The sequence below is a fragment of the Micromys minutus genome (assembly GCF_963924665.1).
Source record: "Micromys minutus genome assembly, chromosome: 1".
Lineage (NCBI taxonomy): Eukaryota > Metazoa > Chordata > Mammalia > Rodentia > Muridae > Micromys > Micromys minutus.
In genome coordinates this window covers 91,940,395-91,967,318 of record NC_137969.1, presented here as the reverse complement: position 1 = coordinate 91,967,318, position 26,924 = coordinate 91,940,395, and the positions used below count along the sequence as shown (strand labels likewise).

The following is a 26,924-nucleotide window of genomic DNA, read 5'->3' as shown; positions in this document are numbered from 1 at the left end:
CCCCCGCCACACTATCTGTTGCTGATGTTGTGCTTCAGGTAATCTGAGTATTGTGTCAGGAGAAATCTTTGAGTGGTGTTGCTATAGAAGATTCTGGAAGGGATCAGGTTCAGAATTATTGCCTGCAACAGAAAAAAAAATGTATATCTGAGACAAGAGCAAAGAAATTGTATCAGGAGTCGGTCATTTAAGGATTATTTTTTTCCTGACTACTATGGACAGTTCAAGTAGCTCTAATGTTTTAGGTCTTGTGACACTTTACAAAGGTGAACTTCTTAGTGGCCCAAACTGTCACTTTAAATGCTCCTTGGCTGTCCTGATCATTCTGAAGTCCATGTTAAATCAAGAGAACTCACTCTGTGTCAACCACTCTACTCCACCTCTTTTTGCCCTGTGAAGCATTTGTTATTCCTTCCTGAAGTTCCATTTCCAAAGTACCTTTTCACTCTTCCTACCACATTTTCTTTCGTTTATTCAAAGACAAGGAAAAACCAATTAATGTCTCTTTAGAGGCCCAACTTTGCTGAACCACAGAGCTGAGGGAAGGCGGGAACTACTACCTGGAAGACCCAGGTGTTTGTCTTTCCTACCAAAGAACTTCCAGGAGCCACTAAGTTGAACCTTTTTAAGTGGAGAAGTGGAGCCGTGGGGTTTCTTATAAGCTGAGCGCATAGGCCTCAACTCTTACTACTTTCCCCTGACTACTGCAGCATGCTAGTGCTGTGAGCTTGTTGTGAAAGAAAATGGCTGACTGTCCCACTAGCAAGGAAGAGCCTGCCCCACCCTGCCCAGGATGCCAGCATACAGCCCTCTTCCCTTGCTTCAAAAGAGGTCACTGATTACCATGATTTCATGAGCAAGGCAGCCACAGGTTTCAGCTCCAATCGTAACATATTTCAAGGATTCTTTAACAAACTCATCGGCGGTCTTGGTCATCCTGCTTGTATTTAGGTACTTTGTCATTGGGGTTGAAACAGAATAAGGGGTCAGCACCTGCAGAGAAAAGTAGAGCATGACATAGAACCGTCTACCGTACCAGAGGCTGAAGCGCGGGCACACCCTTCCCCATCCATGTCTAGCCCCTTTCTGCCTGTGAAATGTTCTAAGCTCTTTGATAAAAGACACAAGGCTAGCACAAAACTGGAGAACAGGGATCTGATTGTTGGTGATGAGGTTTTCATTGCTCATCTCAGGATGCTCAAAAGCCCTCCAGAGAATTCAGGGAAACTACCAAACTCAGAAAATAAAACTGCGGGGCAAGAGTTAGAATAGAAGCTCAGGGAGGGCTCAGGGTAAACTCAACGGTAGAATGTCTGCAGGAGGTCCTGGTTCAATTCCCCGAAATGCATACATGAAAGGGAGGGACTCAAACTGAAGTTCAGACGAGCATAAATCATTCAGCATAATTATATTCCAAGTATCACATTGAATGGATTTATGCTAGAAAGTCAATCGGCCAGGAGTGGTAGCACACACCTATCATCCCGAGGCAGGAGAATCAAACGTTCAAGACCACCTGGGCTACTAGGAAAACTCTGCCTCAACGGACAAATGTACTCACATTCCTTTGAAAATCAAATTTAATTGTGTGCCCTATACTGTCTGTCAGTGCTAAGTGAGCAAGGCTCTGTGTGTGTTGTTCTAATACACATAACCAAAGCTGGAGCCACAGAAGGCTGGACTCCCTCTCTCATCCCCAGTTAGAGGCTCTATGGTAGTAAGAAATATAAACCATCACATCGATGGCTCTCCAGGCATCCAGCGCTGTGCTTCGAGCCATGTCTAAGCATGTCACAACCTGATGGAGGATCGGAAACCATTATTCTGATGTTACTACAGATGCTGAGACCTTCAAATCTTTATTAAAAGAGACAAAACAATAACAAAAAAACAAAAACAAAAAAACAGAGCTGTCAAAGGTGCTGTCCTGGAACTCTCATATTACAAAAAAAATTGACTCTTCTGGCCTACACACACACACACACACACACACACATATACACACACACACACATACACACACACATACTCACACATACATACCTACTCAAATACAAGCATGCACACACATATTCATACTTCCTTACACATATACATACCTACTCATAGATGGCCATGCACACACACAACCTGCTCATACATGGACATACACACACACACACACACACACACACACACACACATACACACATACCCACTCACACATACATACCTACTCACATACAAACATGCACACACACATTCATACCTCCTCACACATATATATCTACTCATACATAAACACACACATATAATTTTAAGTTTGCCCATTTCATCTCTAATAGTATGTCCTAAAACTCCTTCCCAGACGGTAGTATTAAACCAGGCACATGTAAACCATTGACACTCAGACCATCTCATTGCTCAGCCCAGGGATGACAGTAACAACCTGTTTCAGTTAGTGTAAACGATCTTCACACAATGGCTCTGTTCCTCCTCCTACCACCCAAGACCAGAGTGTTGGGGTGCCTATATCCCCTCACAAATCAACACCCCTCTAGAGAAGATCCCTTTCCCGCCCCTAGTCCCAACCCCAGTCAAGTGCCCAGCTTCCTTTTGCTCCTTCTCCACATCTGATAGAAAACAATAGTTAGACCAACCTTCATTGTCTGTTTTAATACAGTCATGCAGCAAAGGGTTCAAACATTTTCCCCGGATATCTCATGTAGCTCAGGCTAACCTTAAACTTGCTGTGGTAAGGATTACCAGGAACTCTTCCTACCTCTGTCTATCAAGTTCTGAGATCACAGGCATGTACCACCACAACTATCTTTTTTTTTTAATAATTATTTTATTTATTTTATGTATATCAGTTTTTATGTAGCTGTCTTTAGACACCCCAGGAGAGGACATCGGATTCATGTGGTTACTGGGAATTGAACTCAGGACCTCTGGAAGAGCAGTCAGTGCTCTTAACCCCTAAGCCGTCTCTGCAGCCCTCTCACCACATCCATTTTTATGCAGTGCTGTGAATGAAACTCACGGTTTCTGTGTGCTAGGCAACCACTCTACCAACTGAGCTACGTGATCAGTGCTACACGCTTTTTCGAACAACCACAACCATACTCACATCCCCTCTCTACCCAACACCCAGAATGGAGGGAGGCCAGCAGAAATATCAGCAGCGGGAGAGATTGTGGACGCCTGGTCTTGGTCAAAGGAACCCAATGGCGCAATCCAGTTCATCTTCACATGCGCAGCCTGTTTTGCAAGGGATGATGAGATACCACCCACCTAACCAAGGTTCCCAGTTGGGAGGGCCCAGGATCGTCCACCTCACCTGGATAATGATTCCTTTATCTCTGTATTCCACATTCAGAGCCTTGGAAAATGTGCGCACAAAAGCCTGCAGTGAGAAAGAAAACACTTCAGGTCCTGGAGCTTGCTTCCTCCTGCCTTATAGACAGCCCCCTCGGGTTCTCAAGAGTTTCTTTCACAGGTTGGAGGAAGAAGGACAGGACTTGGGCAGCTTGTCACTCACCTTGGAAGCTGAGTACAGGCTGTACAGAGGCCAGGGACGAAGGGCTACTCCGGAAGAAATATTCAAGATGAGGCCTCTCCCCCTGAGAGACAGAGCAAAGGCTGCAGTCCACCCCACAGCAAAGACACCTGAGGCCTGGAGCTGTCAGAACCACCCTCTTGATTTCTGTGGCTCATGAACTGAAAGGGAAACATTCCCCAAAGCCTAAAGGAGGACACTGTGTGGTGATGTCACTCTGCAGTCATGTGACATAAAGGGCTTGGTACTCCAAACAGGAGCTCTGCTAGGACAATGGGCTCCCTGACACGCTACAAAAAGGCAAATTGGCTCAGACGAGAAGAAAGGAGGAAGGGATTCTTGGTCTCAATGGAATCACGTGCGCGGGATCCCTTTGGACTCATAGGGATAGCCTGTCACAGAAGAGACATGTGTCATATGACACAATCCATCCTAGATGTGATATGTTCACTCTGACACCCCTGTGCTCTTCAGGGCTCATATATCTTATGAAACTCCATTTGTTTCGTTTATTTCAATTTTTGAAACACAGCTATGTTGCTATATGGCCAAGGCTAGCCTCATCCTTGCTATGGAGCCCAGACTGGTCTTGAATTTGTGGTGATCCTCCTGCCTCAGCCTCACCATTACTTCGAGAAATCACCTTTAGTCTTCCCAGTTAGATTCCCAGAGTTGGGTAGCAAAAAACTGAAACTTAGAATACCCACTTCTTATTCTAGAAAAATTAACCTATGAACTAATTGGTCTTAATGAATAACAGGTGATGAAAACCAGCCCCTAACGGCTGTTGTAACAGAGTGACCCAAATGTGGACTATTGGAGAGACTGAGAGAGGTTGTTACCAGGGAAACATTCTGACAGAAGATAGAGTTCACAATGACAGAGGACATGGTCTTGGTCTGAGGCCAACTTGCTTCTTTTTACTCAACATGAGTTAATTTTCTTTTAAAGCCCATGTGTTTTTGAAATGGCTGCTCTCAATCTCCCTTTAAAACATGTTACATTGACCTTCACATATGCACATGGGAAGAGCTGGCCTGCCTCAGAATGAGCTCTTTTCCCTCACACCCCCAATAATCACAGTGTTCTGTCTTCACCATCTAAAGCCATCAACTAAATAAGCAACTTGATGAGCCCTCCATTGCTAAGTCCCAAAGAAAAATGGCTACTGACGCTGCTTCTGGGAAAGGCCTTACCTTGGCTCCATGTGTTTGAGAACAAGCTGTGTCATCTATAAGAGAAAGCCAAGGTTAAACCTTGACATAGCAACTAAGTAGCAATGAACAGGGTCCTTGGAGGAAGTTGGAGAAGTTTAATCATCCTAGATGACCTTGAAAATTGCTGGCAAACCTTAAAGACCGTTCTGGCAACCCGAGACCCTGGCTAAAGGCCACAGCAAGCAACCTAGACAGATGGCAAATTATCCAGCAGCCTCTGGCTTCTTCCTGGTGAGGTCTTCCTGTGACACAAGGGCACTGGAACTGGAGGCATTGGCTTAAGTGGCAGGATCTATTACAGAGATGAAGGAAGAGTATGCCATTGCATGCTTCAACATGAGGTGGAACTGGGAACTAGCAGAAGACTGAATGAAAACATAGCATCTCCTATACATCTCCTCAGCTCAGCCTACTCAGGGCAGGTGTGCGAAAGGGAGCAAGGAGACCAACAGCCACAGATGTAATGTGCCCCTGTTTCTGTGTTGCCCAGGGTCCTTACAGCAGCTTCTAGAGAGACTCTCCTGCTACTGAACCATCACACGCACCAGGCCTCTATGTCAGTCCCAGAGAGCATCCAGATGTTCTTCCTATGGCTGGGGTTGGAAGTGTAGTGAGACAGACTCACCGCCTCTTCCTCCGAGGAAATGAGACGAATGAGAGGTTAGATCGAGTCGTACATGCCCTAGTGTACCACTTTCATCTTGTTGGACACACTTGAGCATCCTCAGTATCTCCCACAGGAGCTCTCTACCCTTACTGGGCAAATTATCTCAGTCGCACAGACAGCACTGAACAGCATCAGTCCCTGCCCCAAAGTTCCCATCATCTAGTCTCGGTGGCAGTTAATCTTCATACCCTTCAGAGGTGACAGGCTGTGAAGTAGCCTATACATCAGGGTGCATCTATAAGAGCGTTTGCAGAAATGTGTGGCTGAGAAAGGCAGACCCTGAGAATGATGGCTCCATCCCATGGGCTGGAGTTCTGGGTTGAGTAAAAAGGAGAGGCAACTAGGCGCCAGCACGCCTCACTTTCTGCCCCTGACTTTGGACCGTGACCAGCTGTGTCATGCTCCCAACATGCCGCTTTCCCAGGACTGATGCACTGGGCCTTCCTCCACCTCCATAATGGATGACAGCCAAAGGAATCCCTTCCTCTGTCAAGTTAGTTGCTTCTATCAGGTGTGTGTGTATATGTCTGTGTGTATGTGTGTAAGTATGTGTCCATGTATGTGTATATATGTACATGTGTGTATATGTATGTGTTTGTATGTGTGTATATTATATATGTATGTGAGTGCATGTGTGTATGTATGTGTATGTTTGTATGTGTGTGTGAATGTGTATGTTTGTGTGTGAATGTGTGTATGTTTGTGTATATGTATGTGTTTAAGTATGTGTCCATGTATGTGTATATGTGTGCATGTGTGTATATGCATGTGTTTGTGTGTGCATGCATGTATGTGTATATTTGTATGTGTGTGCATGTACATGTGTGTATTGTGTATGTGTGTGCATATATGTATGTGTGTACATGCGTGTATATGTATCCATGTGTTTGTATGTATGTATGTGGGTGTGTGTATGTATGTATGTGAGTATGTGTATGTGTGTGTATGTGTGTGTGCATATGTGTCTATGTATTGTATAAGTGTGTGTCCAGTGTGTGTATATGTGTGCATGTATATGTATGTGTGTATATGTGTGTATGTATATATGTGTGAGCATGTATATGCATGTGTGTGCATATGTATGAGTTTGTGTGCATGTGTATATGTGTATGTATGTGTATATAACTATGTGTTTTTATGTGTGTGTATGTGTGTATTATGTATGTGTGTATGTGTATGTATGTGTGTATGTGTGTGTGCCTATGTGTGTATGTATGTGTGTATCTGTGTGTGTGCATGTATGTATGTATGTGTGTGTGTGTTTGCACATACACACAGAGACCAGAGAAGGACACCAAGAGTCTTCCTTATCCCTGTTCACCTTATTCCCTAAACACAAGGTCTCTCCCTGAACCTGGAGCCCACATGTTTTTTGCTGGGCTGGAAGCCAGAAGGCAGCAGCAATCTTGTCCCTGCTTCCAGGCACTGCAGTTACAGCCACACTCAACTTTGTCATGTGGGCACTAGGGATGCAAACATGGTTTCACCTGCTGAGCCATCTCCTCATTGCACAGTAACAAGAAAATTAAAATAAAGTGTACTTTTCCACCTTCCTCGTCCCTTAAACTCTCCTCCGACCTCTGCCCTTGCAGAAAGAGCACCTACCTGCTTGTACACGCTGCTTCCAGCCGGCCATGTTAACGAGGGTATGGTATATTTAGAAGCTGACTTTTCATTTATTTTCTTTGTTGCTTAGGGAGTTTAGTGTCTAATAATAAGTAAAGCTTTTAAAATTCAAATCAAAGCATTTCTTTAGTAAAGGAACCAAAAGGTTATCAAATCCCTTTGGGGAAATCTGGACGATCAAACGACCCAAAGATTGGAGGATCAATGTCTAAAATAATGTAAAAGAATTTTAGTGACAAGCATCAACAACAGTTGACCACATGGGAGCTTTAAAAAGTCACAGATTGCTTAGCATACAAACCCTGTGAATACTCTGTAATAACCAAGCAGGAAGCTGTAACATTCCAGCGTGCTGACAGAAAATCAACCAATGACGAAGGAACTGTTGAGAGAGAGCTTATCCACCTGAAATAGCTGCCTGTGAAGAATGGTGTTGACCAGCTTAGCTGCCCCTCCTGATGTTTGAACCCTTGTCCTCCTCAGCCATCTTAGGCCCCAGACCCTGAAACTGGACCCACACACACCCCAGCAACCTGAAATCAGAGTTTCCACCTTGCTTTTCCCTTCAGGTCTATTGACCGCCAAGAGAGATCAGTGAGGTTGCCACACACGATGTGTGCTTCATGGATGAGGGGTCAGCGTAGGCGGGAAGCCCAGTGGTCAGAGCTCAGTCTTAGCTGCCTAGTGCGATGGAGGTAGAGGGTTCTAGGCACTCAGAGGAAGGGGAAGCACTCTGTTCACACTAAAGCATTAACTTTTCACCAAGTCACATGGAAGCCGGTCGTGTCCATTCTTAAGCATCACCTGTTTCTGAACTGTCTTTCCAAGAGGGAGGCCCTCTTCTTCACACAGAGGTATAACTGGACTAGCTTTGAGGGAATCCCAGCATAAATGAGTCAGCAACTGACCCAAAGCAAAGGACCCAAGAGTTCAATATGCCGGAGAACATTGCTTCATCTAATACTGTTTGGGAGTCTCTGTGTAAAGGGAGAGACACGGGTGGCCTCGGGTACCTTCCGTCAGCTGGGACATCGCCGTGGATATCATGCTTGCTGACTCGAAAGTTTCAGGAGATATGCCTGTCTCTGCCTCCTGTCTCCACCATTGCCGGAACTATGAGCAAGTATCATCATACCTGGGCTTTGGATTCAAGTCCTCATGCCTGCGAGACAACTAACAGACCCACCTCCCCAGCTGCTTCATATCTGGTAACAGATGCAGACTTGGAAATTCAGGACGGTTGGATAACTTGTCCTATGCTGTCCAAGTAATCAACTGCTGAGCTGAGCTTCTAACACGCCCTAAACACTGATATGTCTAAGGGGCATTCTAAGATTCTGAGTTTAAAGCCTGAAACCAACATAACCTTAACTTATACAAATTAGACACAGGGCTGGAGAGATGGCTCAGTGGCTAAGAGCACTGACTGCTCTTCCAGAGGTCCTGCGTTCAATTCCCAGCAACCGCATAGTAGCTCACAACCATCTGAGAATGGGGACCAATGCCCTCTGCTGGGGTGTCTGAAGACAGCAACAGTGTATTCACATACATGAAATAAATAAATCTTTAATAAATAAAAATTAAAAATAGTAAAATTTTAAAAAACACTTATTAGACATAATAAGAGATTAATGACTAATAATAAAACATAACAGTCATAATAATGCAGTATAAATAAGAGTTATGTGAATGTAGTCTCTAGTCTCTTTCTTAAAGAAGAGTGAACCTCTTGCTTTTAATGTTCTGGGAGCACAGCTGGCCACAAATAACTAAGCCACAGATAAGAAGAAATGACTGGGCTGAAGACATGGCTCGGAGGTTAAGAGGGTTCACTGTTCTTCCAGGGGACCATTCTCAGAACCCAGGTCAGGTGACTCACAGCCACCAGTAACTCCAGCTCCAGGTTATCTGGGGCATCTGGTGTTCATAGACACCTACCCACCTGCAGATATACACAATATGCATAATTCTAAAATAATAAAATAATCAATTAAAGTTTCAGAAAAAGAGGAAGACCTTACCATACAGATGACCTTGAGCTCAATTCAACAAGTAACAACAGACCCTTTGTCACCTTTCCTAACATAGTGAATGTCTTTCTCTTTACAGAGACAACGAAAACATCTTTCAAAATATTAAACTCTAAGAGAATTGCTCTGAAATCCTGAGAAAGTGTCGGTATCTTCAGGCTTGATGTATTCCAGATGAAAACATGGGGTTCAGGTGCTAGGGAGAATGAACCCAGCTGCGTGTTTTCCTCATAGTAATGGAGTTAAACAGATAAATCCCAGCCTGTGCTCAAGATCAGTTTAATTTCAAGGAGTGTTTCATCCTCTGCATTTTAATGTACTTAGCACACACGTTTATCACGTACCTTGACTACGGAGGTTATGTTGCAGTGGATGAGACTCTGCAATAAATAATTAGACACAGTCAGCCCTGTCCTCAGAGAATTATTATCCCAGGAAGAAGTTGATGCCAACCAAGAATCGACTGGGCTGCAGCCAAGTGTCAGTGGTTTCATCACGTGCTCCTGAGCATTCTGACTCCTAGCTGAGGCTCCGTGTCATCCGTTTTGTGGTCCTACCTCTCTCTATGTGAGCCCCAGCAGGAGGGCTGCCTTGAAAAATCAGGAAATAATAGAACCGTGGGTGTCAACAGAAGGCAGCCGGTTCCCGATTTCCGATGGTCAGACTGACTTCTGATGAAGCAAAATCAGTGTCCATACAATAGGAATCACACTTCAAATTTTGTTTGTTTAGTTTCTCCGGGGCTTGTGGCATGATACCATCCAGCTATGCTGGGCCTCAGCTGCACCCTAGTCACCCTCTCTTCCCTGAGACAAATCCATCCTTCCCTAGTATGCCATGTCTGGAGCTGGGATGGCCAGGAGTTTAGATTTTGTTGTTGAGCAATTTTACTTAGGATATTTTCAATTACATATGGGTTTATTGGGAGGAATCACTTCGTCGTGGAGGATAGCCGAAGTTCCAGCTGGAGAAGGAAGGGTCAGCACAAGGGGTCTGGGACACAAAGCTGAACAGACAGATAGCACAAGATAGAGGTTCTGAGCTACAGAAGACAGGAAAAGAAAATGGTGGTCGAGCAGGCAACCATAGGGATGACTTATCAACCTGGAACCACGGCTTCTCACTTGAGGACTCACTTGAGGAGTCTCACTTGAGGACTGAACAGGTTGGGTGGGCCTGTGGGCATATATGTATGTATGGCCTTGACCGTGCTGGATGTAGGAGGGCTCAGCACACAACAGGTGGAACTATCTCTAGGCGGGTGGTTTCTGGGCTATGTAAGAAAGCTAGCCAAACATGAGCCTGTGAGCAAGCCAGCAAGCAGCATTCCTCCAAGATTTCAACGTCCTGCCCAGACTTCCCTTCCTTGTCATGATTGGACATAGAAGTATAAGCCAGATAAACCCATCTCACACACAAGTTGCTTTTGGTAAGAGTGTTTTACACACACACACACACACACACACACACCTACACACACCTCAAAAATCAAGGCTCAGTAAACAAGCACCTTCGAGGGCTGTTCAATAAAATTTTTAAAATAAAATTATTCTCCTGCCCCAAAATGTCATTTATGAGTCTGACCTATCTGAACTTCCAGAGTCTCCAGTCACAGGGTCTAGGCCATGTGCAGTGAGCCCAGGGCATTCACAGGCGCCACATTCTTGGATTCAACTATGGGTTAAAAACCTTCAAAAGCATAACTCCCTGTGGTGCTACTGGCTGCTCTAGAAAATAGTAGCCCACCCATGTTCCTGCAAGCAATCCTAATAAAACTCAGTAGTTCATTTAAAAAAATAAGAAGATATGACAATGTCTTCTGGGTACAACATGGCCATGGAACTTAGGAACCCATAGCAGTGGTTGCCTGTACAAGACGAAGCCAGCCAAGATTTCAGCAAAAAGTGTTGAGGGCTAATGAGTCCCCAGTGCAAGGTGAGGAGTTACTGGCAGCCAATGGCTTGTGGTAGAGGGAGAGTTGGCTTTCTTTAAGGGTATAGCCCTATTAGGTCGATCACATTCCAATGGATGATCTATGTGCACAAATTGTATTCTCTGTTATTTAAAAAAAGAAGAGGAAGAGGAAAAGGAAGAGAAAGAAGGAGAAGAAGGCACAAAGTTGGAAAGGGATGGGAGGGGTGAGGTGAATCTAAAAGGAATTAAGGAGTAAATATTTTCCCCCAAAAAATAATAAAAAAACTTAAAAATTTAAAGACATGAATGAAGGAGAGGGGTTTACTAGGAAAAAGGCTCCAGATGGAGTAAGAGGGAATAAGAGATGAACGGAGATACATAGATAACATCTAAGAAATTGTCCAAATGCAAGCTCCAAAATTAAATTAAACTTAAAACTTTCAAAGAAAAAACACTTACTAAAATATGTTTACTTCATTTAAATTTTTTTTCAAAAAAATAATCACACCTGAACTGAACATGTGCTGACTTGCTTTGTCTTTATTCTGTAAACACTATAGCTTAACAGTTGTTCTCACATGTTTACATCATATTAGAGATGAGTCACCTAAAGAAAACTATATAAATATACAGCCGGGCGGTGAACATGATGCCATTTTATCAGGAACTTGAAGGCTCATGGGCTTCGGTATCTAAGGAGAGTTAATCCCTCAGACACTGAGAGATGTGTAGACTTCCCTCTCACTGAAAGTTGGCTACATCTTATCACCTCGGGAGACAGAAATGGCCAAAAGCTGGTTGCTCCCATGATACTAGAGCAATAAATTGGTTGGACGGAGCACAGATTCCCAGAAGAAAGGTGTCATGGTTAGGAAATTTTTGATGGGCAGAGAAGAAAAAAAAAAAGGTACACTCATGACTGTGTGTCAAGTTCTGAGGTGAAAAGAAAGATATCCAGACAGTCACCATGTAGCAGAGTCTGGCCTGACCCGACTCCCATCTACCCCTGCCCCACCCCACCTCTGCCCCAGCCCTGGCAATCAAGTCAGGGTCTATATCTGGCTGAGAGACAAGCAGATAGAAAGGACAGAGGCTCACCTGGCTGTCACCGGGCGTGCTCAGGAAATGGCTTGGGAGCAGGCTGGGGAGCATTCCAACATTGTTGACTGGCAGAAAGAGTCAAAGCAAAGGGTGTGAGAACAGGCAGGAAATCTTCCTACAGAAACATGTACAAATTGATATCCACACATGAGTGCTCATTGCAATATGACAAGGAAAGTGGCTGCAAGCTAAGGGGAAGACCCAGTCAATACGTTTTTGCACAGAATGGGAACCTAAGTTTGATCCGCAGCACCTACATTAAAACAGAAAAAGAAGGGAGGGACAGAGGCGAGAGGGCTGGGGGCAGGAGAGCTGTCTCATTGATGAACAGCACTTGCTGATCTTGCAAAGGACCAGAGTTCAGTTCCCAGCACCCACACTGGGTGGCTCACAAACACATGACACATGTTTAATCCTAGCACGGCTGGAGCTCACTGGGCAGTGAGCCTAGGATAATCAGTGAGCTCCGGTTTCAGTGAAAGACCCTGGCTCAAAAGATAATGTGGAGAGTGACAGAGAAAACAGATAACACCTGACATTGGTCACTGGCCTCTACATGTGCACACATGCACACACATGCACACACATGCACACACATGCACACATGCACACATATGCACACACATGCACACATTGGCTATTTAGTACTTAAAGACATTAGGAAACAACATTTGTGATATAAGGATTTTTAACATGCTTGGTTTGTAAGATGCTGGGGATAGAGCAGACCCTCCGCCAGCCAGGCTGCACTCAAGCTCTGTGTTTCTGGTTTAATGTTAAAAAACAATGCACAAATATGATCCCAGTTTTGAAAATCCTGATCCATACCTATCAGGAGAGGCACCAAAATGCTGTCACAAGTCTGGGGGGCTTTAAAAATTTGCTCTTTATGTGTTCATCTATCTTTTCCAAATTTTTCAAAAATGACACGTTTATATTTTTGCTTGAGAAAATGTAGTTATGGTTTATACTTATAGGAACTTTAAAACTAAAATCTCACTTTCTTCTGTGTAATACTCACAGTGTACCCTGCATGCGATTGTAAGATGTCTTGTCTATAAATACAGAAAAACGTCTTGATTTCTGGGTGTAAGAAGTGGCTCCTTTTCTTTTCTGTCTGTGTGTATGAGTGTATGTATGCGTGGTGTTCAAAGAACAACTTGAAACATCCAGTTCTTGCCTTCCACCACATGGGTTCTAGTGCTCAAACTCAGGTCATCAGACTTGGTGACAAGTGTCTTTATGCCCCAGCCCACTCCCAAAAGGGGCCTTCAAAACTTATTTTAATACTATAGTATAGCCACAGGTTTTGTATAAATTGTCACAAAATAAAGTGTCCCTGTTGGTTATCATACTTACATGCAACACCAATATTTGAACTTTTAATTTACTCACCTAAAACTCCTATTTCTAAGCCCTTAAGTTCTTCTTTAATATGATCATAGATGTCTTCTCTGGTAAAATCTGCTTGTATGATCTTTACACGGCTTCCAGTGGTCCTCTCTGTATGAGAGATCACAGATGTTTCTAGCAAGCAAGAGTACAATCTGCCCTCTTTACCCCAAAGTCCCCAGCATTAAAAATATATTTTGTGTGTCGGGAGAGATGGCTCATCAGCTAAGAGTACTTTCTGCTCTTAAGGAAGACCTGAGGTCAGTTCCCAGTACCCGTGTCATGTTGCTCACAAAACTTGTATCTCCAGCTGCAAGGGGATGACGGCACCTTCTGATGTCTTCAGGCACCTGTGTGCATGTGCACATTCCCACACCGATACACACACACACGCACACACACACACAATTAAAAATAACAAAATATTTTTAGAAAGAGTTGGAATTGTGCTCCTCAAAGACATATCAAAATCATTGGGAGTCTTGTTAGACACATAGATTTCTATCTCTACCTTGGACCTCTTGGTTTAGCCACACTGAGGTGACGCAGACTGGTTTCCACAAGGTGATTGACACATACTCAAGTGTGAGCCCCTGGAAGAAGGCTATAAACACTAGTCTGTTTCACTCATGTGTAATGGTATCAGGACACTCAGATATCTTCAGCATAATCACAAGGATTCTTTGTAGACATCCTCTACAACCTACGTGACACCTTACCCCTCCAAAACCCTGAGGGAGCAGATATCCTTCTTCCCATTTTCCAGAGCAGGAAATTGAGCAGCTGACTAACTTGTCAAGGGATCTATTCTTCATGCCTAACAAGTTTAGTGTCTCATCAGCAGTTTTGTGCTGACTTGCCAGGGGAAGGCATTCCCGTCTCCCTGAGAAGTGCTTTAGTTTGTGTCTACACTCAGTTCCTCTGGATCAAGCAATCATGGCACATGGCTTGAGAGTTGGGAGTCCTTTAATGTAAAAGTCATGACTTGCTTTCTGATAACCTGATAAAAAGCACATTTAACATGATGAGGAAAATACTCAAGAATGTCTGGTCCTAATCAGTGGGACTTCTCCCATCCAGCTACAGAACAAAAGCCAAATTCATCAGTTCAAGGGCATCAGGTCTCCACAGTTTGGCTGCATAACCCCCACCCCCACCACCATATTTTATTCTGAACCTCCCCCCAAAGAAATAAAGCTGGCCCATTACAGTCTGCCATGGCTCTAAAAGTCTTCATAATTAAAGATTCATGCCTCTGCATTGATAAGATGGCTAATCATTAACTTAATAATTATTTAAAGTTGAATACCAAAACAAATTAAGGATTATGGCCATTTTTACTAAAACAATCTAAACAATTTAAACTAACAAAACATCATCTAAGCTTTGCACGGTGGCAGTATCAGCCAATGAGGTTTGCCCAGGGCACGATTATTGGTCATAAAAAGTTATCTATAAAAAGATGTCTTTTAGGGTTGTACAGTGTATAACCTTGTGACTGTGCATGGCAGCCCCGAGTCACGTCTTTTCTTTTTATTTAATAAGTTGTTTATTTTTCATTTCATGCGCATTGGTGTTCTGCTTGCTCCTGTGTCTGTGTATGGGTGTTGGATTCCCTGGAACTGGACATACAGACAGTTGTAAACCGCCATGTTGGGGGCGGGGCTGGGAATTGAGCTCAGATCCTCTAGAAGAGTAACCAGTGCTCTTAACGGCTGAGCCATCTCTCCAGCCCCATCTTTTATTTTTTAACCTGATGACCATCAGTCAGCCCCCTTTCACCCTTCTACAAGGAGTGGAGCATGTGCACCAAGAACTGACCTGGCTCCTGGTGGGTTCTAGCTGAGCAGGGCTGATTCTGAGGGTGAAGGCCCAGAGAGAATGGCCCTCCCGTGCCCAAGCCTCTTCCAGCTTCACTCAGGTTACAGAACTCGGGGTAAGTGACAGCCCAGCCCTGGGCCCAACAGTGTGCAGAGGGGAGACGACAACCCAGGCTCCAGGAAGCAGACGCAGCATGAACAGGAAGGGCAGTGCCATGCTTGGCCAGCTCTGCACACACATCTCCCTCACTCACCAATCTCTTCTGCAATGGCCTGTAGCTTTTCCAGCGTCCGGCTGATAAGTACCACATCGAGTCCATGTCTGGCCAGCTGCAGGCAGGAATGGAAAGACCAGAGAGATGCTGAGCGGATGGGAGGCCTTAGAGTGACATACCCCTTTGCACTGAGTCATCTGCTTCCCCTGAGCTAACACAGGACGGAAGTTCCTGGGCTATGAGTAAAACGGCCATCAGTGTCACAGTCATGCTGTGTGCACATTACTCGGCCAGAGCTGCTACAAGAAGTCATCTTATGTGGGCCTGCTGTCTGAGAGCTCCTCTCTGAAACTAGTGGGATTCACTGTAGCCAGCTACTGAGATTGTACCTCAGTAGCTTTAAACCGTACTTTTTTAGACAGAGACTAACTGGATTGAGACTTATCAACGAGGTTCAACCAGCAATCCCCAGGGGTCTCCCTGCCCCCACCTCTCTAGTGCCGGGATCACAAGCATGTACGGCATTGTCCAGCATCTTCACGTGTGTTCTGTGCTCAAACCACTGCTGGGGTCCTTCAGGGTAGAAGGGTTTACAGGCAATGCCTGACTAGAGCTCTGGTTATTTTCTGACAAAGCATCACAAAGAGCTCTATTACCCAGAGACTCAAGATGCATGGCAGAGACTATCAGACTCATGTTTGTGGATGTTCTCATTAATAATACCCATGTGTTTGGTTTTTTGTTTTTTGTTGTTTTTTTTGTTTGTTTGTTTGTTTGTTTTTTATCTTCCTTGGGTTCCATGGCCCCTGCCCCTGTTTGCAATCCCACAGAGTTGAATTTTACTCCCTGGCAATAAAGTGATTCCTTAATCACTCAACATGAGTTACTATTCTCCTTCCTTCTTTTTCCAACATTTATCTATCTACACATGGGCACACACACATAGACACACAAAGAGAGATAGAGACAGAAAGACAGAGAGAGAGGGAGACAGACAGATAGACACTACATTTTAATTTTACTTTAATTAAGGAAAAGAAACACAAGAGTTGAAATGTTGTCGGGTAGTTGTGGCACTGCTTTGGAAGAAACAGAAAAAAGGAACAGAGAGACAGAGGCCTCACAAACTGAGTAATAACTCTAGAGACACTATCATCAAATGTCTTCACCCCAAGAGTCCCAGGAAGCAACAACCCTGGGACAACTGGGAGGGCTGTAGAAGCATCTGACTGTACTGCCCTTGGAGCCTGGCTGAGCCCAGCTAGCTTGTCTCTCTGGGTTTCTTCTCATTTCCTGAAATGAGGGTAGAGCCTTCCTAGTGAGCCCTATGAACCAGATGACAGCTTTATATAAAAACAATATTCCTGCTGAAGTTCTTTAAAATTAAGAGGCAATTGCGGGGACTGAAGGGAAGGCTCTGCAGTTAAGAGCACTTGCTGCTCTTGCAGAGGACACAGGTCCAGCTTCCAGAACCCACCTCAGGTGACTCACAACCATGTCAGTTCCTGGGGATACAGCAGCCTCTTCTAACCTCTGTCAGCAACAGGTACGCATGTGATACACTCAAATGCACACAGGCGGACACACATAAAATTAAAATGATCTTCTTTTCAATGAGGGGGAAATATAATTTAGAATTTTTTAGAAATTATAGAAATATAATTTAGAATTTAGAACTATAAGTTTCTTAACTGATGTGAGAGAAATAACGAAGAATTTTTCTAACCACTTTAAAAAAACAAAAAAACACAAGTGTTGTCAGTCATGAAGGCACACGCCTCTTGTCCCAGCATTCAGGAAGTAGATGGATCTTTGTGAGTTTGAGGCCAGCCTGGTCTACAGAGTAAGTTTCAGGATAGCCAGGGATCTGTTACACAGAGAAACCCTGACGGGAAAGCAAAACAAAGCAAGAGAGAAAGCAAACAAATGAAACTATCATAATAAGGCAATATGGATATAAACAAGTATTTTTTAATTGTCCCACAAAAAGAATTCCAACCACAGATTATCCACTGGGTAATGTTCTATCAAACATCCCCCCTCAAAAAAAAAAAAAAACCCACAATCATTCCAAAATTGCATAATAAAGAATAAAAGGAGGTCAAGTTCTCTCTTTTTATGGGGAGCCTATAGCCTTGACCCTTCGGACTCTAGAGAACACCATCACTCAGTAATGCTGGCTGTCAGGAAACAGCCCGTGACTCGGCAGTTCTGTTCTTACAGATGCTGTCCGCTTACATGCCTGTCCTCTCAGAGACGGGGAAACATGAGTGTCTGCTGACAGAGAAAGGCATAACCAAACAACACTGCAATGCTATAGTAGAGCGTGCCCTTACAACACTGAAAAATCAGTGGACCACTTTCAGCAAGGGTGAATATTTTAACACAAGGCCAGATGGGAAAGGTAAGCCCGAGATCGGGGTAATGGCATCATACAGACTAGATATTAAGGAGAACGTCCCTGCAAGGATAAGACAGACCTATACAGAGAAAGGGAAGGAGACAGCGATCTCAAAGGTTAGGACAAGACCATTTGTGTTGGTGACTTTAATGCAAGGATAGATGGATGCTGGGCCATCTTCTGCAGCTACCAGGAACACTGCTTACAGAATGGTGTCTGTTCTTGTCTGCTAGACTGTGGGTGGGGAGTCTTCCTAGATGTTGGGGAGTAGCCCCAAACTGCCAGATAAAGAAAAATGAAAGTAATGACCTCTGTGATGGTTTTTTTTTTCCTTCTGGAATCCTCTGGCCATCAACAACCAAGAATTCACATCAACGTAACAAGAAGCCAACTCTGTATATATTTCAGACTATAGTTTGGTGAATAAGAGACCTCAGCTGCTCTTGGGTGATGTCAGACCTTGTCAGTCTCATAAAGAGCAAGCTGGCAATGTAGTCCAATATTGAAGCCCAATACTAGCCTTGCTGTCAGGCTTCCTGATAATGTGGTACTCTAGACACACAGACACTCAGACAGACAGACACACACACACATCCACACACACCACAACACAAGAACAACTGAAGTCAACTTTAATGGCCATCCCTGAAGGCTGGCAACAGGCTTCATACCATGAGACCCTTTATGGAGAGCAGAGCTGTCCACAGGTCTGTGTTAGAATCCCTGTGAGACACCAGAGAGAGAGAGAGAGAAGGGGGGTGAGGGGGGAAGGGAGGGGGAAGTGTCGAGTATCTCACACTAAATATACTCAGTGACATATTTTGAGTTGGTTACTAAGAGAAACTGCAGACCTTTGAAAACAAACATTTCTAAAAAGCCATCCTTTTGTAAAAAACACAAAACAAACATACCAGGGGGCTGAGGAGATAGCTGAGTGGTTAAGAGTGCTTCTTGCAGAGGACCGAGTTCAGTTCCCAACACCTGCATGGATGGCCCCGACCACCTGTCACTCCAGCTCCAATTCAGGGGCATTCATGTGTACATTAATGTACACAGACACAACACACGTAAATCTCCATAAAGGGGATGTGAGATGCAGACAGAGAGGCTTCACTCATCACACTCAGACAGGCTATGGTGTGACACTTACCCAGTGGGGACCGTGACGGCTGCTTCCTGAGAGGCCCCAATCTGTGTCACCGATTTCCTGCACCACCTCCCTTCTCCCTTCTTACGCCTTGCGTGAAGTTCAGCCACTTTGCCCCCTTGTGGGTCTCATACGTGCATGGCTCGGGATGTTTTGAAATCTTTTGCATGTTATCTGACTGTTGCCGGTTTATCTCATTTACTGAAATATCCAGAGAAGAGTACCCCCCTCCAACCTGGCCCCAAAAGGTACAAATTGACCCAAACAGTGGGGGTACATGCCATTAATCCCTGGACTCAAGGGACAGAGACAGGCAGAGCTCTGAGTCTGTGGCCAGCCTGATCTACAGAGTAAATTCCGAGATAGCCAAAGCTATACCAAAAAACAAAACAAAACAAACAAGCAACAATAACAACAAAACCTGTCCAGGAAGGAAGGTGAGAGCAAGGTGTAGAGATCCTCTGCTCGATGGGCAGAGGCTAGACCTACACGGTGAGTTCGGATACTAGAAGTCCCGAGTTCTCTTGTAGACATGTGATCAAGCAGAATGCTACAACCTTTAAGGGACCTGGTTCTCTGTCCAAGGAAAGATGAGACACCCACCCCGGACTACCTGGCAAGTATGGTGGTTTCTCTCCCTCTCTCTTTACGAAGAGCAGCCTGTGGCTGGTAGAGAGCTTCAGTACAAGGCTGCAGTGCACACCAGAGGAAAGGGCACGCAGCAGACATCCAGCTAGGAGAACACCCATCATCTGAGAGCCCTCTGTATGTTATCAAGGTCCCTCAAAACTGTCATCAAATTCTTAGCATCTGTACCTACCTATCACTAAAAGTTTTCTTTGCTTTTTCTTTTTTTAAAAAAGGAAGGCTTGTTTGTTTTTATTTCATGTATATGGGGCTCTTTTTTTTTCTGTTGTTTTCTTTCTATTTTTTCCAATCTGAAACATACGCAAAACTATCACCACTCTCCTGGGAAATGCTAATTAAAATAGAATTTCACCAAACAGTTTTAAAAATAAGATATATAGCCAATATATATATATACCAATTATGAGGAAAAAAACATAAACCTAGAACTGTGGCAATTCTGGGCTGATGGAGTCCCCACCCCCACCGCTTCTGAGAGTTGGAATCTGTCACAAAGGTGACTTACGAATGAAGGACTTTTGTCTCCCAGTTTACTTCATCGGCTTCCTAAAGGGGACGTTGTCCATTAAATGAAAAACAATTTGCATTTTCAGCACAAAGGGTGCTCTTTGCCTGTGGGCTCCAGCCTCTCCCTGGTGGCGCCTTTTCCTGGACAGAGTTTCCGTGGGGCATGTGAAGTGGTCTGGGCCAAAAGAGGCTCAGACAGCACTGTGCTGTCTGGGCAGCATTGTCCCCTTTGTCTGCTCAAGCAGGACTCAATCTTATTCTGAGAAAGTCGGGGCTGACAGGCCCCATATGCGGGTCTTCAGCCCCTTTTCAGACAGTTAAGCCTCCAGAAGCAAGGCCTTTCCCAGAATGCACTGCCCACTGGTCCGGGATCTCTGCAATGCAATGCGGACTTGAATGGGGTCCTGGGTCAAGGAAGGTGCTTGTGGCTGCTAATCTACACCCGGTGGTGAGAGCAAGACAGGGCTTCCTCTGTGTGGCAGAGAATAGAAGTCAGGGCTGGAATTCAGGTGCAGACCGAGGGGACAAGGGCCTCAGAGGTGGAAGCCCACCCTGTGCCTCCCAGCCCAGCCCTCCCAAATGCCCCCCACACCTGCTTTGCTTGACACTTGAAATTCCTTTAACAGGAGGCAAAGCCTCTCCAACCACTTGGAAGATGAATGTGGATTAAACTAAAATGTGCACAGAATAGGCTTCCGGAAAGCCAGAGAAGCACATTCCCCCATTTCTGCCATTAAAAGCTACTTTGAAATTTCCAGTTATTTAATTAAGCAGGAGCAATGGACAAATCAGAATGTGAACCAAATCCCAAGGAAGCTCACTTTCTCTAATCAAAGGATCCGAAAAAGGGAAGCCCGGCAAGAGTTTAGGGAGAGTTTTTGGGCAGGGGCTGGGAGGAGGCCAGGTGGGTGCCTTGCTGTCTGAATTCCCAGCCCTACATGGCAATTCACAGCCGGAGAGGCAGAGACAGGTGGGTCTGCAAGACTGCTAGTTAGTTCCAGGTTCAAAGAGAGACCTTGGAGAGATAGACAGAGAGACAAACAAGTAGAGAGACACAGACAGACAGACATAGACAGAGACAGCCAGACAGAGGGAGAGACAGAGGGAGACGGAGACAGACAGACAGACGGAGGGAGAGACAGAGATAAACAAAGGGAGACAGACAGAGGGAGACAGAGACAGACAGACAGAGGGAGACAGAGACAGACAGACAGAGGGAGAGACAGAGATAGACAGACTGAGGGAGAGGGAGAGAGAGATTCCTATAAGACAGGTATTTCAGGAACTCCACTGGAGAAAACACAACTGTCAAGGTCAGAAAGATTGCTGGAAGAAAAAAGTGAACACAGGGAGCTGGCATCTCTGAGGGAGCCCCTCCCCTGCTCCAACATATTTTTCTGTCTGTTGCTTAGATTAAGATAATTTCTACAAGTTCACGGGGGGTTTGCTTTTTGGGTTTTGGTTTTTAGTTTTTGTTTTTGGTCCATTCATTCTACTATTGAGCTCATCCACTGAGTAAAATTTCTTAGGCGGAAATAGTGGTTTTATAATTCTACTACCCTGGAAGAAGGGGGCAGGAGAATTAGGCGTTCAAGACCATCCACTGAGTTTGAGTGAAGAAAAGCCACGGGAAGACTGTCTACAGACCTGTCACCTACACACACACACACACACAGAGAGAGAGAGAGAGAGAGAGAGAGAGAGAGAGAGAGACAGAGAGAGACAGAGAGAGACAGAGAGACAGAGAGAGACAGAGAGAGACAGAGATAGAGAGAGACAGAGAGAGATAGAGACAGAGACAGAGAGAGAAAGAGACAGAGACAGAGAGAGAAAGAGACAGAGACAGAGAGACAGAGAAAGACCAAATGTCTGGAAAGGAAACAAAATTTTAATATGGGTATTTGCCTGTGTGAGTTTCTGTGCACCATGTGCATGCAATGCCCTTGGAGGCAGGAAGGGGGATGCCTGACCCCCTTTAACCAGAGTAGCAGATGTTCATGAGCCACCATGTGGGGTGCTGGGAACCAAACTCCGGTCCTTGGCAAGAGCGGCAAGCAGTCATGATGAGTGAACCGTCTTTCCAGCTCTGAGAAGCACGATTTAAATGGTCAGTGCAAACAGAAGCTAAACTCGGGAAGTGTTCTCTCCACAGCTCTCTGCCCTCCTCTTCCTGTTTAACCGGTGCAGAAGCCCGGGTGAGAGTGCTAGAATCTCCCACTGGTGGACACCGATTCAGCCAGTGATGGCCAGAGGTCAGAATAACTGTTTATCCAGTCGGTTCTCTGCTGTGGGGTCCAGATCACCCCATATTGAACCCCTTTCTCTGAAGCAGCAGTTAGCAGGAGAGAAAAATGGACTCTCCAGAAGGAAGAAAAGCCTGCATGAGCTCAGAAAAAAAAAATGTTTTTTTACTTTTAAATAAGACACAAGGAAAGATGAAAAGGTTTGTACAGAAGGAGAAAGCAAGAATTAGTCAAGGACAGAACAGAATGTCAGGACACAAGGCTTACAGAGCTCCCTGGTGCTGGTAGTGACTCAGAAGCCCAGGGATGACATATCACTTCATCTGCCAGATGACGTCAGCAGACCTGGTCAGGGTGAGCACTGACATCCTTATCTGCCCCCAGCCCCTGACTCCTGACCCTTGCTTTATAAGACGGTAAAATAATGGTTGGCTCAGGTAATGTTGACTTGGGATCCCTAAGTCAGTTGGGTTAGCATGGATTTGAGCAAAAATGGGGAATCTGAACAATCCAGGAAGCTCAGCAGCCCGCAGAGCTCAGAGGTAAAGACCACAGATGGTAGATGATTTCCAGAACCCTGATCTGAAATAGGAAATCAATGTCCCAAATGTGACACAGTGCAGTTTTCTGTCACTGTGACAGAATGCCTGAGATAAACAACTTGAAAAGAATCAAGGTTCACTTTGGCCCGAGGTTACAGGAGTGTCTGGCAGTGGCCAAGGCCCCCTTTGTTATAGTCCTGTGGTGAGCAAACTGCAGGGGAATGACACTCACTTCAGGCCAGCTGGGAATTACAACCACATTTCAAAAGCCCCATTCCCTTCTAGGGCTACCCAAGGTCCCACAGCTTCCCATTAGCACCACAGGCCATAAACGTGCCTTTAGTGGGGGACTCAAGTGTCACATTATAGCAGTGAGAGAGACATCATTCTGATGAAACATTTTTCATTATATTTAGTGTATGTGCATGAGTGGGGTGTGATGTGGTGTGATTTGGTGTGTGTGTGTGTGTGTGTGTGTGTGTGTAGGTCTGGTATGGTGTGATGTGAGGTGGGATGGGGTGGGGTGGGAGGTGTAAAGAGAAGTGTGGAGATGGGTAGTGGTGTGTGTGTGTGTTATGGAAAGGCATGGGGTGTGGGGGGTTGGAAAGGGTGTGTATACGTGCATGTGTGGTGTATGGAGTAGTGAGAGATGTGTATGTGTGTCTGTATGGGTGTGTGTTTGGTGTGCTATGGAAGTGTGTGTATGTGGTGTGGAGTAATGTGGGGTGGGGTGGAGTGTATATGTATGTATGTGATAGTGTGTTTGTATGTGTGTGTGTGTGGAAATGTGGAATGTGAGTGTGGTAGTGTGGGGTGTGTGAGTGTATAGTGTGGGGTGGTATGGGATAGGATGTAAAATATATAAATGTGTGTGTGTAACCACTCATCATATGTATATATGTATATATATTGTAGGATAGTATGGGCTGTGTGTGGTGGGATCTGAGTGTAGGATGTTAGGGTGAAGGGTGAGGGATGGGTTGTCTGTTTTTGTGTGAGAGACAGACAGAGAGCACACATGTGGAAGTCAGAGAACAACCTGCTGGAGTTGGTTCTTTCCTTCCATCTTGGGGTTAAACTCAAGTTGCCAGGCTGAGCGTCACACACTTTTACCCACTGAGCCGCCTCACCAACCTTTTCTTTTTCAGTCTTTGATAACAGAAGGCACGCTGCTTTGGAATGCTGTTGCTGAGGCCTCTTTCTGTTCTCCACACTCAGATGTGACCACTCGTCATCAGGGACCAGCCGGTGCTGGTTGAGAGGACATCCTTATACAAATTAGGATGAGTAGAAAGAACTCAGACGACCAAAGGTCACACATTTCCACTTGATGTGGAAACCGGCACAGATGCTCTGTGCCAGCACCTGGAGCCTTTTAAACGATGCCCATAAGAAGATGTGTCACACCCAAAGTAGAGTGGCTCCAGGACAGCTGCGGCTGTCACAACCCTGTGTGGTTTCTTGTGACGCTAGCCTCTGAGATGGAGAAGTAGGATTGTGTTCTGTGCTTCACCCTCTTGCAATTTACTGAAATCCTAACCCTTACTTTGAAAACAGCCAAAGGCGAGGTCTTCGCATGCTGTAAATTAGCTCACAAGGGCAGAGCTCACATTGCAGGGTTTAGCTTGGTCCCTAACACCACACTGGTGGCTCACAACCACCTGTAACACCAGCTGAAAGGGATCTGATGTGCTCTTCTGGGTATATAAGTGGCACACACATAAACACACATAAAATAAATCTTATTTTAAGTGTCTAAGAAATGAGATTGTGACTTATTTTAAGTTTATGCTCACACTAAAGGTGCTTTACTTCTTGAATGAATGTCTATAACCTTTGTACACAGGAAAGTGATGGGGGTGTGGATGCTGATGACAAAGGAGGGGTCGTTGCCCAGAGGGTAGCTTCAAAGATAGGCTGGCAGAACTCACCTGTAGTCTCAGCTACTTAGAAAACTAAGGAAGGAGATCCATTTGAGGTCAGCCCATGAGACACGGCAAGACCTGGTCTCCAAAATCCACACCACAAAAAGCAGCCACCTCACCTCAAACGAATAAGCTTTCCCGATGCCATCGCCTGCTCCGGTGATCACTGAAAGAAACAGAGACAGCCTCGAAGCAAGAGGACACATCCTCCAGACTCTGTCTCACAGCCACAGTCTCTCATACATCTCTATCCAGAACACTCAGTACCCCAAAGCCACATCGCTGCATTCCAAGGTTTCCAACCTTTAGTAACCTGGACAGAACCCTGGAAGTAAAGTTTTTCTGTTTTGTCTTTGTGTGTATGAAATGCAGCCAAGTATTTTATCCAGGTTTCTTAAGGCTTGGGGCAGTGCAACCCACGCTTCCCAAGGACAAGCACGTACCCTGTTATTGCTTCATTCCTGCCCAGTGCTCACCCTAAGAACACCTCAGGGTCCTTCTGAGAAGTGAAGTCTGGTTCCTCCCCTCCCCCACCCCATAGGTCAGCAGCACTCAATGCCTGTGGAAGACAGGGAACCTAGCAAAGAGGACCCGGGAATGTGTGTGGGGGGTACAAGGACCCGAGGACCTTGGATAGTTAAATCCCAGTACCATTCTCTACTAGTCCCCAGTAATGTCACAGGCCTTCAAAACTGGAGACAGATGGACACAAGCTTCACGATTCACCACAAAGAGACCTGCCTGCTGCTGGCCTTGGCACCAAGCATCAAAGGGCACACATTGGTTTTTAGGACACAGGTTTTCTTTAATGTTCATTAAAAACACATTTTTTAACAAAAACATATTAACAAAAGATGCAAGTTTCTTGAGCATGGATATAGGTATACTTTCTCTGGGGATTTTCCAGCCTTGTTCCCTACTTGACATCAGTTCACTCCCTGGTTTGTCTGTGCCCGAAGACATCACATATTTGCTCGTGATAATGTTATTCATTCTTGACTCTCAAACAAGCTAAGATTATACTTTTCACCTTGCAGCCACAGAGTTTCTGGCTGCATCTTGACTGCTCTTTGGGGAGTGTTCTTAGAAGGGCTAAGTGGGCAGCGGCTGTGAAGAGGTCTAGTTTCACAGGCACATGGGCATTTGATTGTGCCCAGTAGGGTATTCGGATCCAAAATATACAAGCTCTTAGTAATAATATACAAGGCTTAGTATAATAATAATATAATATATAAAAATAAATATACAAGGCTTAGTAAGTTTAATAAAGGTATCAAACACGTGTGTGTACATACCATATACTCATGTACACATATGTACACGTGTGCACACACAGTGCAAGTGTAAGGAGCATCTGTTAAAAATCCATGGGTCCATCCTAAACAATTCTCTCTATGGTTCGTAGAAAAGAAAAAAACTACGAGGAAGTTTACAAAGTTGCCAAGTTTAGTGAATAGAGGTACAGAATGTATTTTAAAAAAATAAATTAACATTTGGGTTTCAAATCTTTTTAAACACCCTTTAATAACATGTAAGCATACCAGCCCAGGGTTTAGAAATCTGGAAATCTGTAGATGAGAACTCAGCATTTTTGCCTGGTTTGTTATTTGTATTATCAGAAAGAAGAAAAAAAAAACTCCATAAAGAGGTAAATCTAAGCAAAGTAACAGACTCCTGAGTGAAACCTGAGGGGCAGCCCTGCTCCCCCCAATCTCCTAATCCAAATCTTGATTTTCAGGCAGCTCTGATTCCACCCATGCTGTCTGGCCACACCATTACATGTCGTGTAGAGTCACAGAGACGTTCTTAGACATGCAGATCAGAAAGTAGACTCGGAGAGTCCTCTTACCTGCCCATTGTCCCATCGATCGCAGGAAAGACCTTGGTAAAGCCTTGCAGAAGCTCAGAAAGAGGAACTGGAAGAATCCCAAGCACTTCACCAGGCAAACCAGGCACACAAGCAGCCCCACAGACACGAAGAGTCGCTCCAT

At 44.9% G+C, this 26,924-nt stretch overlaps 1 protein-coding gene across 1 annotated transcript; it reads right to left on the bottom strand.

Moving 5' to 3' along the window:
- On the bottom strand, nucleotides 1-26,924 carry HSD17B3 (hydroxysteroid 17-beta dehydrogenase 3; the record flags this gene model as incomplete). The annotated part of the gene is made up of 11 exons (XM_080921548.1): nucleotides 1-122; nucleotides 844-993; nucleotides 3,320-3,385; nucleotides 3,521-3,602; nucleotides 4,735-4,769; nucleotides 9,423-9,458; nucleotides 12,091-12,158; nucleotides 13,489-13,596; nucleotides 15,560-15,635; nucleotides 25,053-25,099; nucleotides 26,783-26,924. 11 exons carry the CDS (start codon nucleotides 26,922-26,924, stop codon nucleotides 12-14), a joined length of 921 nt encoding a protein of 306 aa, XP_080777674.1. The 3' UTR covers nucleotides 1-11.